General features: G+C 40.1%; 1 protein-coding gene across 1 annotated transcript in view; it reads right to left on the reverse strand.

Annotated features, from left to right (window-relative positions):
• Window positions 1-745: 745 nt before the first annotated feature.
• The window catches only part of fign (fidgetin), a 39,769-nt gene continuing 22,059 nt past the window's right edge, over window positions 746-18,455 (reverse strand). The window contains exon 2 of the mRNA XM_053681062.1: window positions 746-3,668. Coding sequence (XP_053537037.1) covers window positions 1,438-3,660 — 2,223 coding nt within the window. The 5' untranslated portion in view covers window positions 3,661-3,668 and the 3' untranslated portion in view covers window positions 746-1,437. The remainder of the gene's footprint in view (window positions 3,669-18,455) is intronic.

An 18,455-nucleotide genomic window follows, 5' to 3' on the forward strand; every position in this document is an offset into this window, starting at 1 on the left:
CTGTAGAGACAGGAACACCAAAAAAGGGAACGCAATGACTGGAGAATCATGCCCTCTGAGTGCAACACAAAACCCATGGAGCATGTGTATGGAGGGAGGCTGCGCTATGTATTGTGAGAAGAAGAATTGCACAGACAGTGTCAGTCGCATTTGTTGATTCGTTTGAGCAGCTCGTTCTATAAGTGGGCTTTCTTCTCGTTGAGTGAGCCTAGAGAGTTTAGGACATCAAGCTAGCCTCTTTAATTTTTGCTTTGAAAGAAAACAGTGATGAACTGAGGTAGAAAAGAACACAGGTTACACATGATCCTTCAGGATTGTTACAGGAATGACACACAGCAGCAGAACAGGGTTAAAAACAATACTTACAAATAACCAAAGTGTTTTATCCCTTAAATATAATATGTCATGGTCTTTGTAAAAGTTTTGGTTCACCTGCAATGAGTCTGTCTTTTCTCTTCATTGATCAGATATGTGAACATCTAATTTCACAAAATGCAAATAATGTGGTCCCCTGCAACTTCTCTTTTGTAGCTAAGGCTTTGAATTAACCTTTGATTACATATGCACTACAGAGTCAGTACTGTGCTATGCATGAGGACAGGGTGCTGTATTCAAGACTGCCACAATTCAGAATTCTTCATTGTTCATCCCTCTGTTTCAGTTCATTTCAACTTTAATACTTGAAAAAGAAAGGGGGGGGGGGGATTTTCCCAAACAGTCCAGAAAATTCTGGTTACATTCATAGTCATATCCTTGTCATGTTTTAATCAGTCGAGGTGAGACTTTTACCTTAATGCAAATCAGAATCCAAACCCAATATGTAGTGCTTTGACACAATCTTTTGAGGTACTGTACAAATCACAATTACTTTCCTGAGTTTTTGAAGAAAATTAAAAGCAAAGTCCATGAATTAGGGTCCAGATTACAAATGCCACAAGAACTTATACCCACAAAGGGCCTACAGATCAGACTCAGTTGAGGAATACTGTTGTTTTGTTGTTTTTAGTCTCAGGTTAAAGCTTTTTATATTAGCACATGCCACCAATGTAGATTGTGAGGCAAACCAACCAAAATACAAAATAATAAAGCACCACTTTAGGCACTTAATAGCAACAGAATCTCAAAAACAGCAGAATGATATTTACACAGTTTGTCTTTGTGATAATTTCAGTGACAGTGCATTCAGCGAGTGATGCTCAGCTTCAGCAGTGTTGAGCCAAATTGTGGACTTTCTGTTAGACTATGTGCAAAGGGCCTTATATGGACTTAAGCATAACAATGCATCATTCAGATCTTTTAGAGTGTCATTCCAGATGTTATTTAAGGGTCATTAGTAATACCCACCCTTCAAAATTATGTTTCACCCAAAGAATTCTGAATTGTATCCTCTCCTTACAGGAGGAGAAGTCATCCTATATGACCCATTAAGCCCCCATTTCACTGACTACAGCCAAACATTTTGTTCCACTCAGTGTATGTGTCCAGTTCTTTCTGTGATATGCTGGGTTGGATTTTGCAAAAGACATTTTCAAAGTCCTGGTAAGATAGCGGCCTCATCTGCCCTGGTATGATTCCGGACAGTTCTGTGCCAGGCATGCTGTGCAAGGGTCCGACAATGGCTTCCTGGCAAAGACGCACCAGGTCTAACCCCGAGAATCCCTCTGTCCGCTGGACGAGCAGTGCCACCTCTTTGTCACTGAGACAGTAATTGTGCTGGGAGAGCACGTGACTGATGAGCTGGTGTCGTGCTGAGGTGTCTGGGAGTGGGATGAGCAACCTCTTAACAAAGTACCTACGCAGAGCTTCATCTATTTCCTCAGGCTTGCTAGTGGAGCAAATGACCAAGACATGGTCCTCTGTCGAGCTGAGCACTCCATCTAGTTGTAGGAGAAGTTCACTCTTGATACGATTTACTGGGCTTTCCTCACTTAGCTGTGGTGACAGCAAGAGATCTACATCACTAACAAATATTACTGATGGTTGCCGGCAGCGAGCTACAAGAAATGAGGCCTGCACCACCTTCTCGCCCTCTCCCAGCCACTTACTAACTAGTGCTGATCCATTGAGCTGGAGGAATGCAGCACCCAGCTGGCTGGCCACACAGCGTGCCAGCAATGTCCGTCCAGTACCCTGAGGTCCGAAGAAAAGGATGCTGCGTGGTAACGGTGCCAGGCCACTGAACATATCTGGCCTCAGGATGGGCCATAAAACCTCCTCTTTAATGGTGGCCTTGACCAGCTCCAGCCCTACAATGTCACTCCAATCCACAGGAGGCATCTGCTGGAGGACCTCAGTGGTGACCATCTCCACCAGGCTGGAGTCACTATTTTTCAGCTGCTCCTCGGCCGGATTGCCACTTGAGGGAACTGTGCCAATGGAATGTGGCAAGTGCTGCCTGTGCTCCTCACTGTGCTCACTCATAACAGGTGAACTGAACTTCCCAAAAGACTCGCCTGATCGCACTGACCCCATTGAACCTTTGGATCCTCCATAGGATGGAGGGGTGATGGCTCTGCCAGACTGACTGCTGAATTTACGCTGTTGATCTGAGGACATTGGCTGCTTTGTAGGCTTAAATGGCAAAGACGAGGTGTCAGCACTTCTGTCAAATCCATTCCCTCTGCTTGAATCAGCAAGGTTGCTATCTGGCATTCTGTACATAGGACTTTGAGTTGAGCGCTGTTGGTTGTAACTGAAATTTCCATAACTGGAGTCCATGTCTCCTTGTCCTGTCATGTAGAAAGCTTTTCTTTTCAGTGAGTTGGCTGAGCTGCCATTCAAAGGTGTTGGTGCAATAGGTGCATGGTTGTGAGACTGGTAGGAATAGCTGGGAATGGTAGAGGGGGGTAGTGGAGTGGGAGCTGCAATGCCTGAGGGCAAGTAGGCTGAAGGAGGGGGGGCTCCTCCAGGGCTGTAGCCTGGAGCAACAGAAGCCTGGGGAGGATAACCTGTAGGAGGGTAGCTGTAACTGGAGAGGTTAGGTGAACCTGCATTATAGCTAGGCACCAGTGTCGGAGGAGGGGGAGGAGGGGGTGGAGGAGGCTGAAGGAGCCCACTGCTGTGCAAAGGTGAGGGATGTGGGGAAGGCAGGGCTGGGGTGCTTTGCCCACCACTGTATGTGGAATGCAGGTAAGTGCCATTGTAGCCACTCGCAAACTCCTGAGAAGGGATCCCCGAGTGCAGGGCAGCAGGCGTGTGGCTCCCACAACTGCTACTGGAGTAGCTGGGTTCACTCAGGCTGCTTGCCACCCCTGACGAGCTGCCAATGTTCGCTGCACTGTCTGTTGGTGGCAAAGCGGCTGGCACTACGGCCTTGCTTGCAGATATCACATCTGCAGCACAGTTCATGGGGTAGATGCCCTCTTGCCATACTTCACTTTCAGACTTGCGTCCGTTCAGGATTCCTGGTGCACTCTCTGAATATGAGCACAGCAATGCCCTCTCACTGGGACCCTCAAGGATCCCAGAGTACTTTTCAGCATATTTCTTCAGGAGGTTGGAGGCGGTGAGAGCTGAGATGTCATCATTGGCCCAGGCATACTGGTAGGTCCTCTGCAGGTGCCCGCGATATGCCTCAGCTTTGTGGGCTGGGGAGCGGGTCGTGGAGGAGATGTCGAAGTGCTGCTCTGCCCACTGCACATGCTCTGGGGTCCACTGCATCTTTAAGCCTAAATACCCCAAAAAACACAAACAAAACAAACACCAATGTCAGAAACATGATAAATAAGGAGAGAACAGGATCAGCAAAGGCCTCAGTTTTGTGAAACTCTGCAGAATCAATGATCCAATGATTGCTCTTAAACAGAAAGAAAAAAAAAAAACAGCAAGAGCAACACAAAATATTACTTTCCATTTCCTACTCTGCAGCTTACCTGGAGTGCAGGCTACATATCACAGACCCTGCTGACAGTTAGTATCGTAGGAGCAGTGCGGATTTGGGCACCAGCACCTGGTTAGCACAGTATAATGCACCTTGCACAGACCGGGGTGACACAGACATCGCAGGTCACTCTATAATCCAACTCTCATCTAAAGCAGTCCCAGACAGTTTCAAATCTGCTTGGAGGAGTGCAGCAAAGCAATCTCCCAGGCAGCGCTCCGCTGCTTTCATCACACAAACCCCACAGCATGGCATGAATTACAACAGCTCTCTGTCTGCCTGCTGCCTCCTAGAGCACTGCTGGCTGAAAAAGGGGGAAAAAACATGCCTCTCTTGTCTTTTCTTTCTCTCTGTCTATGGCTTGCTTGCTCTCTCTCTCTCTCTCTGTCTCCTTCTCACTTTCTCACTGCCTTACTCTCTTCTCTTTCCAGCTTCTCTCTTCATTGCCTCCAAGGCTCATAAGCCACCATCAAGTTTAATCCCAAACTCCAACTGCAAACACAAGTAGTTACATATGCTGTCATCTTAGACTCAGCATGGGATTTTCAGAGAGGCATTTACTCAAAAACCAATGGGATGTCACTGGTGGCTCACATACAATCACGCATACGTGCGCATGCACGTACACACACACACACACACACACACACACACACACACACACACACACACACATAAAAGAAACAGAAGCATGTGTTTATGAAATTCTCTTGTTGAATCCCCAGCCCTATGTATAAATCTTAAATACTGTACATACATACCTACATACATGAATCAAACATAATGATTTAAAAGATGTTGTACTCCCAATCTAACACACAATACTGCCTTCTGTATGTATTGCCATAATGGACAGATGCAGAATCACCCAGTAATGCCCCTGAATATCTTAGACTAAATTACATAGAAAAACCCCTGCTGCTAAATTACAGTGTTGAATCCAGAACTGGTGCGTCAGTACCAGGACGCAGCAGAGCTTTTTATACAGCATCATTGAGATAAGTGGTGTCCCCACCCACCACCTTATCAGCAACCTGCCCAAACAGCGCACATACACACACACACACACACACACACACACACACAAATATACACCAGTAATTAACAGGTGCTGTGTTATAATGCTGTGTTAATGTACAAGGATTTAGTCAAAAGGATATGTTCTATGGCTGCCTGTCAGGCCTGTGAGCAAATGGCTAAGAAAAGCTTAAGACAATGAACCGGCATCAACATGACAGCCATGCCAGGAAGCCCCATCATTAACATCATCAGTTAAAACTCCACTCCAAAACAGTCACAGGATTCAATACTTTTACTTCGACTAATCACACCCTTTCAGATTATGAGAAAATTACAGCAACACGTTAAGCAATTTGCTGATGACTGCTGTTGATTCGTGATTATGTAGTAGTTGTAGCATTTTAATGTGTGTTCCTAAACCATAGCTTTATTAAGCTATGCTCAATGCCTGCTTACTGCTGTGGGACATGTGGTATTCCCACAGCAATCCATTTGAGATGCATGTAAAGATTTATCTCAAATATAATGTGCACTGAATGGAGAACATATATTTTCCTCAATCTGAGGATGAGCTTACTATTTCTTTGAGTGGACTAAACACTATAATAAACTATATACTTCATAAACTGTGTGGTATGCCCTCCTGCGCTGTTATTACCCTTGGAATTATTTGTACATCCAGTACATAATATATTTATTCCTCATCCTTCAAGTTCACCTCCCATTAAAAAAAGTAAATACATAACATAAAATTATATATATATATATATATATATATATATATATATATATATATATATATATATATATATATATATATATATATATATATACATACACACACACACACATACATGCGCGCACTTGCAATTATCCGATCAGCCAGTCATGTTGCAGCAGTGCAGTGCATAAAATCATATATCATATCATATGATCAAGGCCATATACATAGAGATTCAAAGTGTTGAGCCTTCTGAGATGGTTTTCTGCTCATTATGGTTGTAAACAGCTCCTGGCCGCTCAAATAAATGTGGCCATCTACTCTGACCTCTCAGGAGCACCTGCACAACTGCCACTCGTTTTATGTTTTTTGTTTTCAGCATGTTCTGTGTAAACTCTAGAGACTGTTGAGCGTCCCAGATCATCATCAGTTCATGAAATACTCAAACCAGCCATCTGCCACCAAAAGCCATGCCATGATCAATGTCACTATTTTTCCCAATTCTGATTTTTAATGTGAACATTAACTGAATCTCTTGACCTATATCTGCATGATTTAATGCATTGTGCTGCCTCTATATGATTGCCTGATTGGATAATTGCATGAATGTTCATGTAAGGTCCTACATATATAGGACGTGGGTGATAACTAGCACCAGAACAGAGGGAGAAATGATGAAAAGCTGAAATCCCTTGCAGTATGCACACAGGGATTTTGAACAATACTCTAGCGTCCTGTTCTAATGAGTTTTTGTGAAGCGCACTACACTCTAACAAAAGAGCAAATTCAGCGGTAGCTATTTAACAAGTCTAACAAATTACAAAGCTCTTACTGTCATAAGGCAGGGATGTCTTCCTTTAAAAACCTTTAAAGCATTTAAAATCTCTCAAATGAGACATCAAAGAGATTTGTTACATGGATAACAGGATCTGAAAATATACACTGTACTAAATGTCCTTTAAGTGACAATATTTATACACGTTCCTGTCATTCTAACACACAATGTGAGAGTGGTGTAAAAGTAATGTGGTGCTTGGAGTGATCATAAAAAAATGCACGGTACACAATGATTGGGTGATTTGTGGCAGAGGCCCAAATGAGAGAATAAAGGAGAAAATATCAAAAGAAATTTAAGTCCAGTAAAAATGACAGAATTATGGAAAGAGTTAGAGTGAGAAGAAAAAAAAAAACAGGGACAGAATTGTAGTGAGAGAGAGACAGAGTGAGAGGCAGCATTAGAGAGAGGGGACTGCAGAAGATGAATCATCTCCAGTTTAGCTTTAGACTGCAGCTCCTCCGTGCTCTTCATGCTTCTCCAGGCTGCCTGCAAGCACGGTGACACAACAATAAATAACACAAGCACACAGACAAACTTATCTCTGTGGGAAATACAAAATTGTCACTTGTATTACTTCCATATGTAATACCCTGCCACAGTTTTGGGGTAGAACATATTGAGAGATCATGTAGACAAGTTTACAAATAATTAATAGGCACTATTTAAATGAATTGTTGCACTATCCTTGTTATTCATGTAATAGTTTCATTTGAATTTCCTATCAGGCTCACATCCCATATGCAATATAGAAGGAATGTAAGAAATACACAAATTTATACAATTTGGATGAAAGTCTTCAATACAAAGGCTTCTTGGTGTTTCAACATGTTTGCATCACATACAGGCTGATCACTGCAACAGTTCATTAGGACTCCATCTCAAGACTCTGACCAAAAAAAAAAAAAAAAAACCTTTAAATTAGATGCAACAAGCAATGACTTGCTCACTCGCTTGCTCTGTAAGATGCAACTGGCGTAATTAGTGCTTGTTTCATTAGAGGATGTCTGAGGACCTCTGCTCGAATTCCACTTGCTGGCTCTCGACAAAAGCCCTTTGTTTAATTTACCACTGTCTGTGAGGCTACCTTTACAGTACGCCTGGCAAATCTTAGATTACACACGTCGTCAGAAGTTACTCGGCTAAAACGCAACAGCCCAAGCTGGAGGAATTGTGTGGTCAATGGATATGGCCTTATTAAGGCAGCCTTGACACTAAAGCTGTGTCCTTGCTCATTATCGCTAATAACAGGTGAGCAATATACAGGAAACAGACTAAAATGTGCTAATTACATAATAGGAAGGAAATCATCTAGTGTGTAAATTATTCGTTAAAACCAACATTAAGTTTTAACATATACGTTAAAACCAACATTAATTCGGGGGGGGGGACAACGACACCCAGACATGTGGTTTAGACTTTAATTGTATATCCACATGATTAAAGATTTACATCTTGTGTCAGCCTTTACGAGCTGTCTTCTTCAAGCCTGATGATAATTATGTGCGGTCCGTGCAGGCGTCTAATAGGTGTGTTATTAGCAAGAGTGATCAACAGTAAACCCCCAGAGAGGAAGCTCTGTTACAGCGCACTGTTTAATTTCAGACACTGTGATCATGGCCAATGGAACAGAGAAGCTGACCTTTTTGGGAGCTATTAATCTGGCTAGCCTTGGCCGATTTTAAGCAAACAGCGGTGCGCCCGCACTCTGTCCGTCCAATTTCCCAGTGCGTAAATTGGACTGCCGCTTGCACAATTCTCTATTCATTACTGCGCAGCTGAAAGGAAGCACAGAGGTGGTGGAGTGGTTTTCCTTTCCTTTTTTTTTTTTGCTGTGTGTGTGTGTGTGTGTATGTGAGGGTGTATGAACACGCAATGGCTTTGAGCAGAATTCCCAAGCTCTCTCTTTCTCTCTCTCTCGCTTCCTCCTGCTTTTAGGGTGATGCCATGCTTGGGGGATGGGACTTCTTTAGGAGCAAGCTGTCATAATTGAAGCGTGGCCTAATCAGACTCATTACCATTTTGGCCAATTTGCACCACCAAAGATGCTTATTAGGTAACTGTGTTTGATAAAACGCTCTTTAGAAAGCTAACTGTAATGAGCTCTTTAGAGTCAGGTCCGAGCATGATTATGCCAGTGGAAGTGTTTGGCTGGAGCTCATGCAGACGCTTGCATTTAGTCATGTACAATGTCATAATTAAGCTACACAACCTGCCTTCCATAGCACACAATGAATACGGCTGCAACCGGAGAAACTCAGAAAAATATTTATAATTACTGATCATTACGGCCCAGGGATTTTTATCTGTACATGTAAAGATAATTATAAGAGCCTCTTCCTTTCATAATGTGCACACAGCACACACAGCATGACAAGCGTGCAAATACTGCAGATAGACATTAATTACATTCATAAATAAAAACAACCTCATATTATTCAATGCACTGTCGAGATGCATTTCTCTCTCTCTCTCATTCTCTCTTTCCCTCTGTTCCCCTGTTATTTTTAGGTGGAGCGGGTAAGATACAGTTGTAATTCAATCTCTGCTGCTATTTGTTATAGCAACAGAAACCTATTCATCTTACATATGAGTTTAAAAGCACTTAAAGTCAATTTTGAAATCCATGTCTCGCTCATTGAGATGAGTGCAGGAGACCAGAGGTCACTATTATGCTCCTAATATAGCCAAGAATTTCAGTCAATGTCCTTTTTCCTATTTCACAGCACACCATAACCATGCAACAAACAGTGATTGGGGAAAATAGGCAACATACCTGCATCATCTTATCACCAGGGTACTTCAGAGTAGAGTAATTCAATTAAGCTTTCTAAACACAATTAATCAACTAATTAGCCTTAAATGTGTGTCACAGGATGACGTCCACATCATTTAGTTACTTAGCTAATTGTGATCTTGAGCTTTCCTATGAGAGAGAAATTATGATAATCTACAGATCCATAAACACGCTCAATGGGAGTGTTTTGGACGACTTTGACATTTGGAGGTTGACATGAAACATGAGGGAGATACTTTATTTATAAGAAATGCATGCACCAAAAGTTCTCATGATTACATGCACATCAAATTCCATTTAAGGTCTATATTCGGGTTGTAGCTCTATTCTGAATATGATGTTTATATGCGTACAGGCATTGGAATATTCCTGTATACATGGTTGTTGTAAATATGCCTGAGTTGCCATTCCTAAATACCCAGCCTACAGCTAAGCATCTATTAGCACTCACAATTCCTTGCAGACTGAGCATGTGCATATATATCTCCTTTCAGTGGATTTTCTGAATAAGGTGTTTACATGCAACAAATTTCTGATTAAAACCATTCCATTCTTTGGCCAGAAATGGAAAAGGTAAACAAACCTTTGCCAAGTTTTATGTAGAAGTCACAAAAATCAGCCCAGTATACAGAACACATGGCCAGGGCTAAAGAAATGATTAGATAATTATATAAATAATTAGTTTAAATATGTAAATGAAATGAATTTGCTTTTTTAACAACAGAGCTATTATATTTACACAATTATACAATGCATTCTTTCATTTATCTTCAGTAAGGGCTTCATCTCAGTCAGGCTCACTGTGGATCTGGAGCCAATCCTGGAAACACTGGGCATGAGGTGAAATTCACCCTTGATGTTAATGCCAGACCATCACAGACATTGTGCACACACACACACACACACACGGTCATACACTCATTCACAACCGGGACAATTTAAAGTTACCAATCCACCTACTGACATGTTTTTGGTGTTGTGGGAGAAAAACAGAGAACCTGGAGGAAACCAATGCGCATACAGGGAGAACATACACTCCACACAGACAGTAACCTAAGATAGTGTAGGTTGTGAGGTGGGAATGCTACCCACTAGGGGTGTTACGAGTCACTCGTTTTCTCGATACATCGATTTCTCATCCTGCCGATCCATATGCATCGATCTTGAAGTATGATATTTGATTCAACAGTTGTTAGTTCTGGTCAATCATCGATTTAAAATGCTAAAAATCTAATGCATCACCATTATTTTATGTAGGTTACCATATTTAAACGAATTATTACTGTAGGTTATTTTAGCAAACCGGTCACTTTCAGACTCCAGCCAGTTTATTAGCTAAAGCAGCATCTGAGAGAGTTGTGTGGGCTACCATGGAGGCTAAAGGAGAGCCGAAAATCTGCATGGTGCCAGCTAATAAGAAATCAACACTTTGGTATTCACAAAATAGATGGAAAACTGAACAAGTCAGTCTGAGTTTGCAGACACTATACATTCGGGAATACGGCGAATCTCAGCAACCATTTGCGCAGTCACCATGGTATTAAGACAGAGAGAGAGCAAATGCGGCAGTTGCTAGCTCAAGTTCAGATATGGTGAGGTCTAATCTGCTTAACCTGTTTAGTCTGATTCTTCCCAAAAACTCCACTTGAGCTCAAGCTATAACTGCATCCGTTGCCTGGTTTACATACATGGATATGTGCCCCTATAGCGAGCTATTTTAAATGCACTTTTGTGAATTCCTGACAGTTGAATTGAGTGTTTCCACACTGCAGCCTATAGCACAATGACGTATTGCATTACGTTCCTTACATACTGAATGTTCTAACCCTAACCATAACCATAACTATAGATGAGCTACTTAGTGACATACTGTCTGCCATCTGCGCAAGCATGTTACAACATCCAGTATGTAGTGGAGCTAATCCAATACGTCATTGTGCTACAGGCTGCAGTGAGGACCTCTTGGTTGAATTCCTGACAGTTTTTTAATTGCACTTTTTATTCCTTCTTGCCTATATGTTCAGGAGTATATATAGTAACATAGTTTACTAGTAAGTAGTAAAACATAAAGTAGTTTGTCATTCTTTTTTTGCTCAAGATACATTTGAAGTTAAATACTGTGAATAATACACTTGAAAAAGTTACTGAATTGAACTGCCGAATCGAATCGTTCTTAAGTGAATCAACTCAAATTGAATCGTTCTGAATTTTCCAACAGTCAATTCTGAATCGGATCAAAAACCAATGAATCGTGAACTGAATCGATTTGCTGTCAACCCAAAGATTCACAGCCCTACTACTCAATGTGCCTTCACGCTGCCCTATATAAAATACAGATGCATGTAAATGTAAGTGCTGATTAGATTCCTGCAGCATGTTTTCACAGACTTTCCCTGTCAAGTGGAACAAACTTTCCTCCACTCCAAAATCTGCACCAGCTTGCTTTGTACAGAGAGCTCGCCTACTTGAACACATCTGATTGCAATGATTATGTAGTAAATTGGTCAATGTCAGTAATTTGTAGTTTGACTGTTTCAGCTTTACTCTAGTTATTCTACATAGCGGTTAAGTGGCGTCATCCAGCTGTCTGCACTTGACTAGTGTAATTAGCATTGAACACACACCATGCGTTACATTAACATTAAGCAGTTCTAATGGTTCTAGATTTTTAAAATGGTTCTACATAGACTCTTTAAGTTCTATGCTATTATTTTTTTTCCCCTTCAAAGTGATTTTATTAGCTTTTAAAATGTTTTTAAATTTGACTCTACTTGACTTCAAGGGTTTCCTTAAAGAGGGACGAACCAAAGAATCCTTTAAGAGGAAATGCTTTGGTTTGCACATGTGGTTTGTCATTGTGAAGCTCATCAGCAAAGTGATACAGCTGATTTTTTTTGTCTCCTTTAGATGTATACTGTATATAATAGTATACTCAGACACAAGGCTCAGCACTGACTTTTGATTCCCTCAGACAATCACAGATTGAGGGTATTTTACTGTCTGTAATAATCGATGCAAAATTATAACCATCCCTAAGCCTAAAACACACTTGTATTAATATCATTCAGTGCAATCCAAACAGGTTAAGAGTGTGAAAGCATGCTTTCTCATTTTCAGTACTCCTAATATAATTAGTCTTACACTGATTAAATGAAACACAAAACATGGTATGTCAGTGAACCCAGCACAGTGAAAGGTCTTTTTTTGTTTGTTTTTTTAATGAGACATTTCAGCTGTAAATGCCTCTCCTTTCACATAGGGTATGCTGTGTTCAGATGAGATCTACTGTATCTACAGCAGGATTATAGAGGACAGTCATCTCCACAGTGTTGTTGCATTTGTTTGAAGCCTATGATGCTTATTTCTGCTGAGTGTTTTCCAAGTAAAGCACCTGCTTTTGTTCTACAAATCAAAATAAGATAATACAGACAGAAGCGTTGAAAGAACATCTTCTGATGTAAATTATGATGTATGGATTACCTTTAAAAGAAAATGGGTAGTAAATATTGGTTTTCTTATGTTCTCCATGATGCATGTGTAGAATTTAACAGGCTTAAGAACATGTTGCAGGCTCAGTTTTAAACAATGACTTTCTCATAGCTCAGTCAGTTCAAGCTGTCAGTTAGACACATCCACGCACTGGTGTACAAAAAGAGAGAAACTGGAGAAGGTTAATAAGGTGATTTACTTCTAATGTGCCATCTGCTTTTGTCTCAGAAGCACCGTCAGGACGCTACAACTTAACTCCCCATATGCAAGCTTCCATATCACAGCGGAGGCATCAGTGACAGGGCGTCACTTTTATAGCTAAGAGTCACTATCAAAAGACGAGCACAGACTAGGCCAGGAGACGTTTGGAAAAGAGAGAGAAGAGGAAGGCCAAAAGCCAGCAGTGATGGGAGGTGAATTTATACAGGGCACTTATCTTTAATATAGCTGGCATGTCAGTCAAGCAGCCAGTGTCCGGAAGACGAGGCCATGCTTTCTAACTCAGCATAATATTCATGACTGCGCTGTGAGGGAAGGCCAGCTGTGACAGAGCTGTAATCAGTTCAATCTGCTAAACACTGATTACGCCTCTCAAAGCTGCACTGATACGATGCTTTCCTCTTCTCTCCTTGTGTTCTCCTAGCCCACCCCACCCCCCTTCTCCAGCTCCTCCACATCTGCTTTTTCTCCAGTATAACCTAAAACAGATTTGTGTCTATTGAGATGTGTTTTTGCAAATTAATATATAATTAAATGTTTTAGTTGTAAAAAAAACAAAACCCCAAAAACAGGAATTTAAATTCATCCCCTGCCTGGTGGATGTTATGTGAAGTAACTTTTGTTATTATTTTGTTAATGAGGAAAAGAATCCAGGTACAACAGCAGATGTTGCATTTTACTTACCAAATCAGACTGTGAAGGATTTCATCAATCTATTACAGTTAGCACTTTTGTAAAAACTCAAAGTGCTTCACATAGTATGGGGGGAGGGTATCTCCTCATCCACCACTAGTATATAGCATCCACCTGTATGATGTGACGGCAGCCATAGTGCGCCAGAACACCCACCACACACCAGCTATTAGTAGAGAGGAGAGATTGATGTAACTAATTCAGAGATGGGGATTAGTAGGAGGCCATGATAGAGAAGGGCCAATGGGGGAATTTTGCCAGGACACCGGGGTTATACCCCTACTCCTTAACAATAAGTGTCCTGGGATTTTTAATGACCACGGAGAGTCAGGACTTCAGTTTAACGTCTCATCCGAAAGACGGTGCTGTTTTTCAGTATAGTGTCCCCGTCACTATACTGGGGCATTATGCCCCCCACAGACCACAGGGTGAGCACCCCCTGCTGGCCTCACTAATACCACTTCCAGCAGCAACCTTAGTTTTCCCCAGGAGGTCTCCCATCCAGGTACTGGGCAGGCTCAACCCTGCTTAGCTTCAGAGGGAAACCAGGCGAGAGCTGCAGGGAGATATGGCTCTGGCCAATCTATAAAATCTAAGTCTGTTTTCCCATGTCCTATATATACACACTGTAATGCACTCTACCTTCTCATCCATCAGTCCAAAGCCAATGAGCACACCACGACACATTACGCCAGCATTTTTATAAATCATTGTGCATGATTCGCTTTCTGATATTAAGTGGCTGGTAAGTACGGTGGATACATCATATTTCAAGAGTGGACAATATACGTGAACATGACAGCAGGGAGAATAATGGCCATCCATTATCTTATATTGCTTGCAATAATAATTTTCAAGGCCCTCGTTTTGTGAAGGGTCCATCACATGCTTAGCACAACGACTTTCCTATGTAATCCATGGATCTTTAAAGGTCATTAGCAGAAGTGAGGTAACAGAGAGACGTTTCCCTCCCCCATTCCCTCCTTCTTTCCTTCCCTCCCTTGTATATCCCTTGTGCCTCTTCATATCCAAAAAAAGTAACACACGCTTAGTGTACTAGGCATGTTTTGTTCATGAAAAATTCAGGAATAACATGGTATTTTATGTCAGATATTTTGTTATCTGTCAGGGGTTTTTAAGCATATGTGAATTATGTAAGTCATACTTGCAACTGAATGTGTGCCGAACCTGATCCTCACCCCCTGAGTCAGTGAATCCCTTAGTGTTTGGATCTGCAAATTTTTCAAGTCACAACCAAAATTTGCTCCTCTCACATTCAGCAGGTCAGTGTCTATTTTGGTTATTGTGTTTTTACATGACATGTTTTACCTGTCTGTATGCTGTATTTGCATTTGCATGTATGTTGAACATAATCCATACCCCTTGAATCACTGGATCATTTTGGTTATGGCTGAGATTTGCTCCTCTCTCATCAGAGTTCAATGATTTTCATTCAGCCTTTCAGTGAATGCAGTATTGGTCTGTGATAGTCTGGGTGAGAAAATAATTATTCTAAACATGGATATTATATATATATATATATATATATATATAATAAAAACCCACAAAATATAAAAGATTATTAGAAATTTTAAACGGTTTGATCTATTGTTGTATTATATGGCTGTATGATCAGGTTGCAATTTTAGGCAAACTACAACCTGGTGAATGAATCTGAATGAATCATTTTACTGAAGAGACTCAAATGACATTGATCCACTGAAAAGACTGAAAATTTAATCAGCAAGTTCATATACAGCAAATACAGAGAGCATATGTATTTGCTGGGAAATCTAAAACCTAATTATGTCTGTCAATCTGTCACTTAATAAGTATCCAAAATGCTGTTAAAATGAAGTGTGCTGCTTCTTTCTTTTACACTTTATCGAGAGCCACATCCAGATTTCTGGAATTTTGTTTGTAACAATGTCTATTAAAAGTGATTAAAAAAAAGTCAAACTGTATGTATGCATTTTACTTCACACATCAATAAAACTTCATAGTACTAATGTTAATATTAAATTCTCAATCTATGTATAAAGCACAAAACATTCAAACCTGCCTAAAGCACAGGTGAATATTTGGTAAAAAAAAAAAACAAAACAAAACAAAACAAAAAAAAAAAACATAATTATACCTTGGGTAAGCAGCCACTAACACAGCTGTCTAAATATTAGCCTCAGCTTTGATAAATTGCAGATGGTCAAGTAGTCTGTCAAATATGTCATATGTGTAATTTCTAAGCATGCCCAAGTCCTCCAAAGTAAAAGAGAAAATGCCTGTAAGTACTTATTGGTCTGTCATTTTTACTTCAGAGATAGACAGCATACTTTTTATTGATGTTAGAGAGAGCGAGAGAGAGAGAGAGAGAGAGAGAGAGAGAGAGAGAGAGAGAGAGAGAGAGAGAGAGAGAGAGAGAGAGAGAGACAGACAGACAGAGAGACAGAGAGAGAGCGAGAGAGAAAATGATTCTCAAACTCACATTCACTATTATGGAAAATCAAGTGATTGAATAAATGGGTAAAGTAATAATGCATGAAGCTGCTTCAGCATATATAGCAGTATAGGGATGGATCTTGGATCAACAAGTCAGAACATTAGCACTACAAACACACTCATGAAAATGTTTCCTTTGTACATAACCACGGTATTGTGGGAGGAACTGTGTTGTGAGGAGCACTTAACCATGTTCATAAAAGTCTTCTGAAACTGCATAAAAATTACCTATTGAATATGGACACAAAGTTCACTTCAAACATTTATCAATGCTTTGAATTTAGCAAACAAATTTGATGTTTTAAAAATGTCCAAGCCTTTGTAATTTCATTTCAATTGAAGAATTGGACATGCTGAAGTGAAGAGACTCTTCCAAGGACAAGTAATGGTCTGAGGCACTGTGAATGAAAAATATCTTTATTTGGTTTTCTGTAAAGGGAAGGAAGCACAGGCAGCAGACAAAGGCAAATCTACACCCCATTTCATGTTGATCGGCTCCCGTTAAAACATTTAAATAGCAAAGCATTAGGAATAAAGGTCTTCCTGATAATGATTGATAATAACCAATTAAAATGTTTAACAAGATGTTCTTTGTGCATGACTTCTCTAGTAGTAGTAGTAAAAAAAAATATTCATTTCATTAATCTCTTTGGCTAAAATCACTCACTTTAATATATTACTATGACAAAGAACTAGACATTGTACAATACCACTTTCTTTTCCAATACCAATAATGAAACCTTGAATATCAACAATAATTTTAACCACTAAGCTTCAATTAAAATGGCCATCTAAAATGAACAAACTGGCCTTGCTTGCTACCTTGCAGGAAGAAATACATAACCATAAGCATGACACAAATCCACAGCTTTTGAAAATTAAAATAAAATAACATTAAATAGCATTAAATAAAAATGTGTGCAATAGTACACAATTTAAAATAAAAGTGTAGGCATCGCTTGAGTCTAAAATAAAGAAGACTTCACCTGTAATTTCTGTTTCAGACTGTGCAATTGTTTCTTAATCTTCCTGCAATTAACAACAACAAAAAGAATTGCTAGATTGTTGACAGTTTCAATAATTCCAGTGACTGTTGTATTCTGAGTTTAGCCATAATAGCCTAACAATTTGAAATGATTTGAACTATTGATGGCTATAACTGACAGTAAGTCCAGCAAAACTGTTGCAACAAAACGTTTCAGAAACTCATCCAAAATCTGAATATTTTAGGTATAAAATATATTTGTACCTATTTTAGGTACAAATCTTGTATATAAGTATACAGATAAATTGGAACTCCTCCATACAGAGAATATCTTCACTGATGCAGAGATGTAAACTAATAACATGCAAATCACTAATACTTAATGCTTCAGGTCTTTCAACATCATTAACAAATTTCATAACACTGACAGCAATTCTGCAAGGTCCCATGTCACAAAACAACATTAGATGTTGTTCTTGAAAAGCAACAGTAATATAACACTCTCAGCTAAATCTTAGATAGGCCTCGCTGCTGGCGAATGCACACTTGCGAGCTTTCCTGTCCGTGAGTGGCGAGAAAGTGTGAAAGTGATCTATTGGTAAGACTTGCATGAAGCTGAACTCGTTTTGGCTAGCGAGCGTCCAGCACTGGCTCGAGTTTTCCGGCAGATCAGAGCAGGCAGCTTGTGTTCCGCTGGTGCATATGAAAGTGAGCTGGCCGGGACTCAAACTCTCCCTGCAGTCAATGTGTTGAATAATGTATCTCGAGGTGTCACGAGGGCCTCTGCAGCCTTTTCTGAGCCAGATTTAAATGTTTGCACTCAATTGAATCCAGCTATGATACATCCCCTCTACTACACACGCACACAAATATAAACATGTTCATATATAATAGGCACCTGGCATTTTTTTATGGAACACATGCTCGAGAGCAGGATTGACGTAAATCAGTCTCACATAAACGCAAAGTTTACTGCTGTTGTACTAAGTTATTTATTGTAGATTTGTGTCTGCATTAGTGCTGCGCATTTAAATCATTTCATGTTTCCGCTGATAGCTTTGGCAAGTCAATAAAAACATTTGTCTAACTGTTGAGAAACATATATAGATATAATTCAACAAGTTATACTGGCATGACAACATGCAGTTACAGTACCGCCATAACATCATAGAAAGAAACTGTTATAACTATATCAATATTAACATTTTTAAATTCCTAATTGTCTAGTTTAAACTAAGAAATCAACTCAAGTGTAATTTTTTTTAAATAATCGTGAAAAAGCTTTAAATAACCCAAATCACAACTTTACAGGAGATATGA

The sequence above is a fragment of the Ictalurus punctatus genome, chromosome 6 (assembly GCF_001660625.3).
Source record: "Ictalurus punctatus breed USDA103 chromosome 6, Coco_2.0, whole genome shotgun sequence".
Classification (NCBI taxonomy): domain Eukaryota; kingdom Metazoa; phylum Chordata; class Actinopteri; order Siluriformes; family Ictaluridae; genus Ictalurus; species Ictalurus punctatus.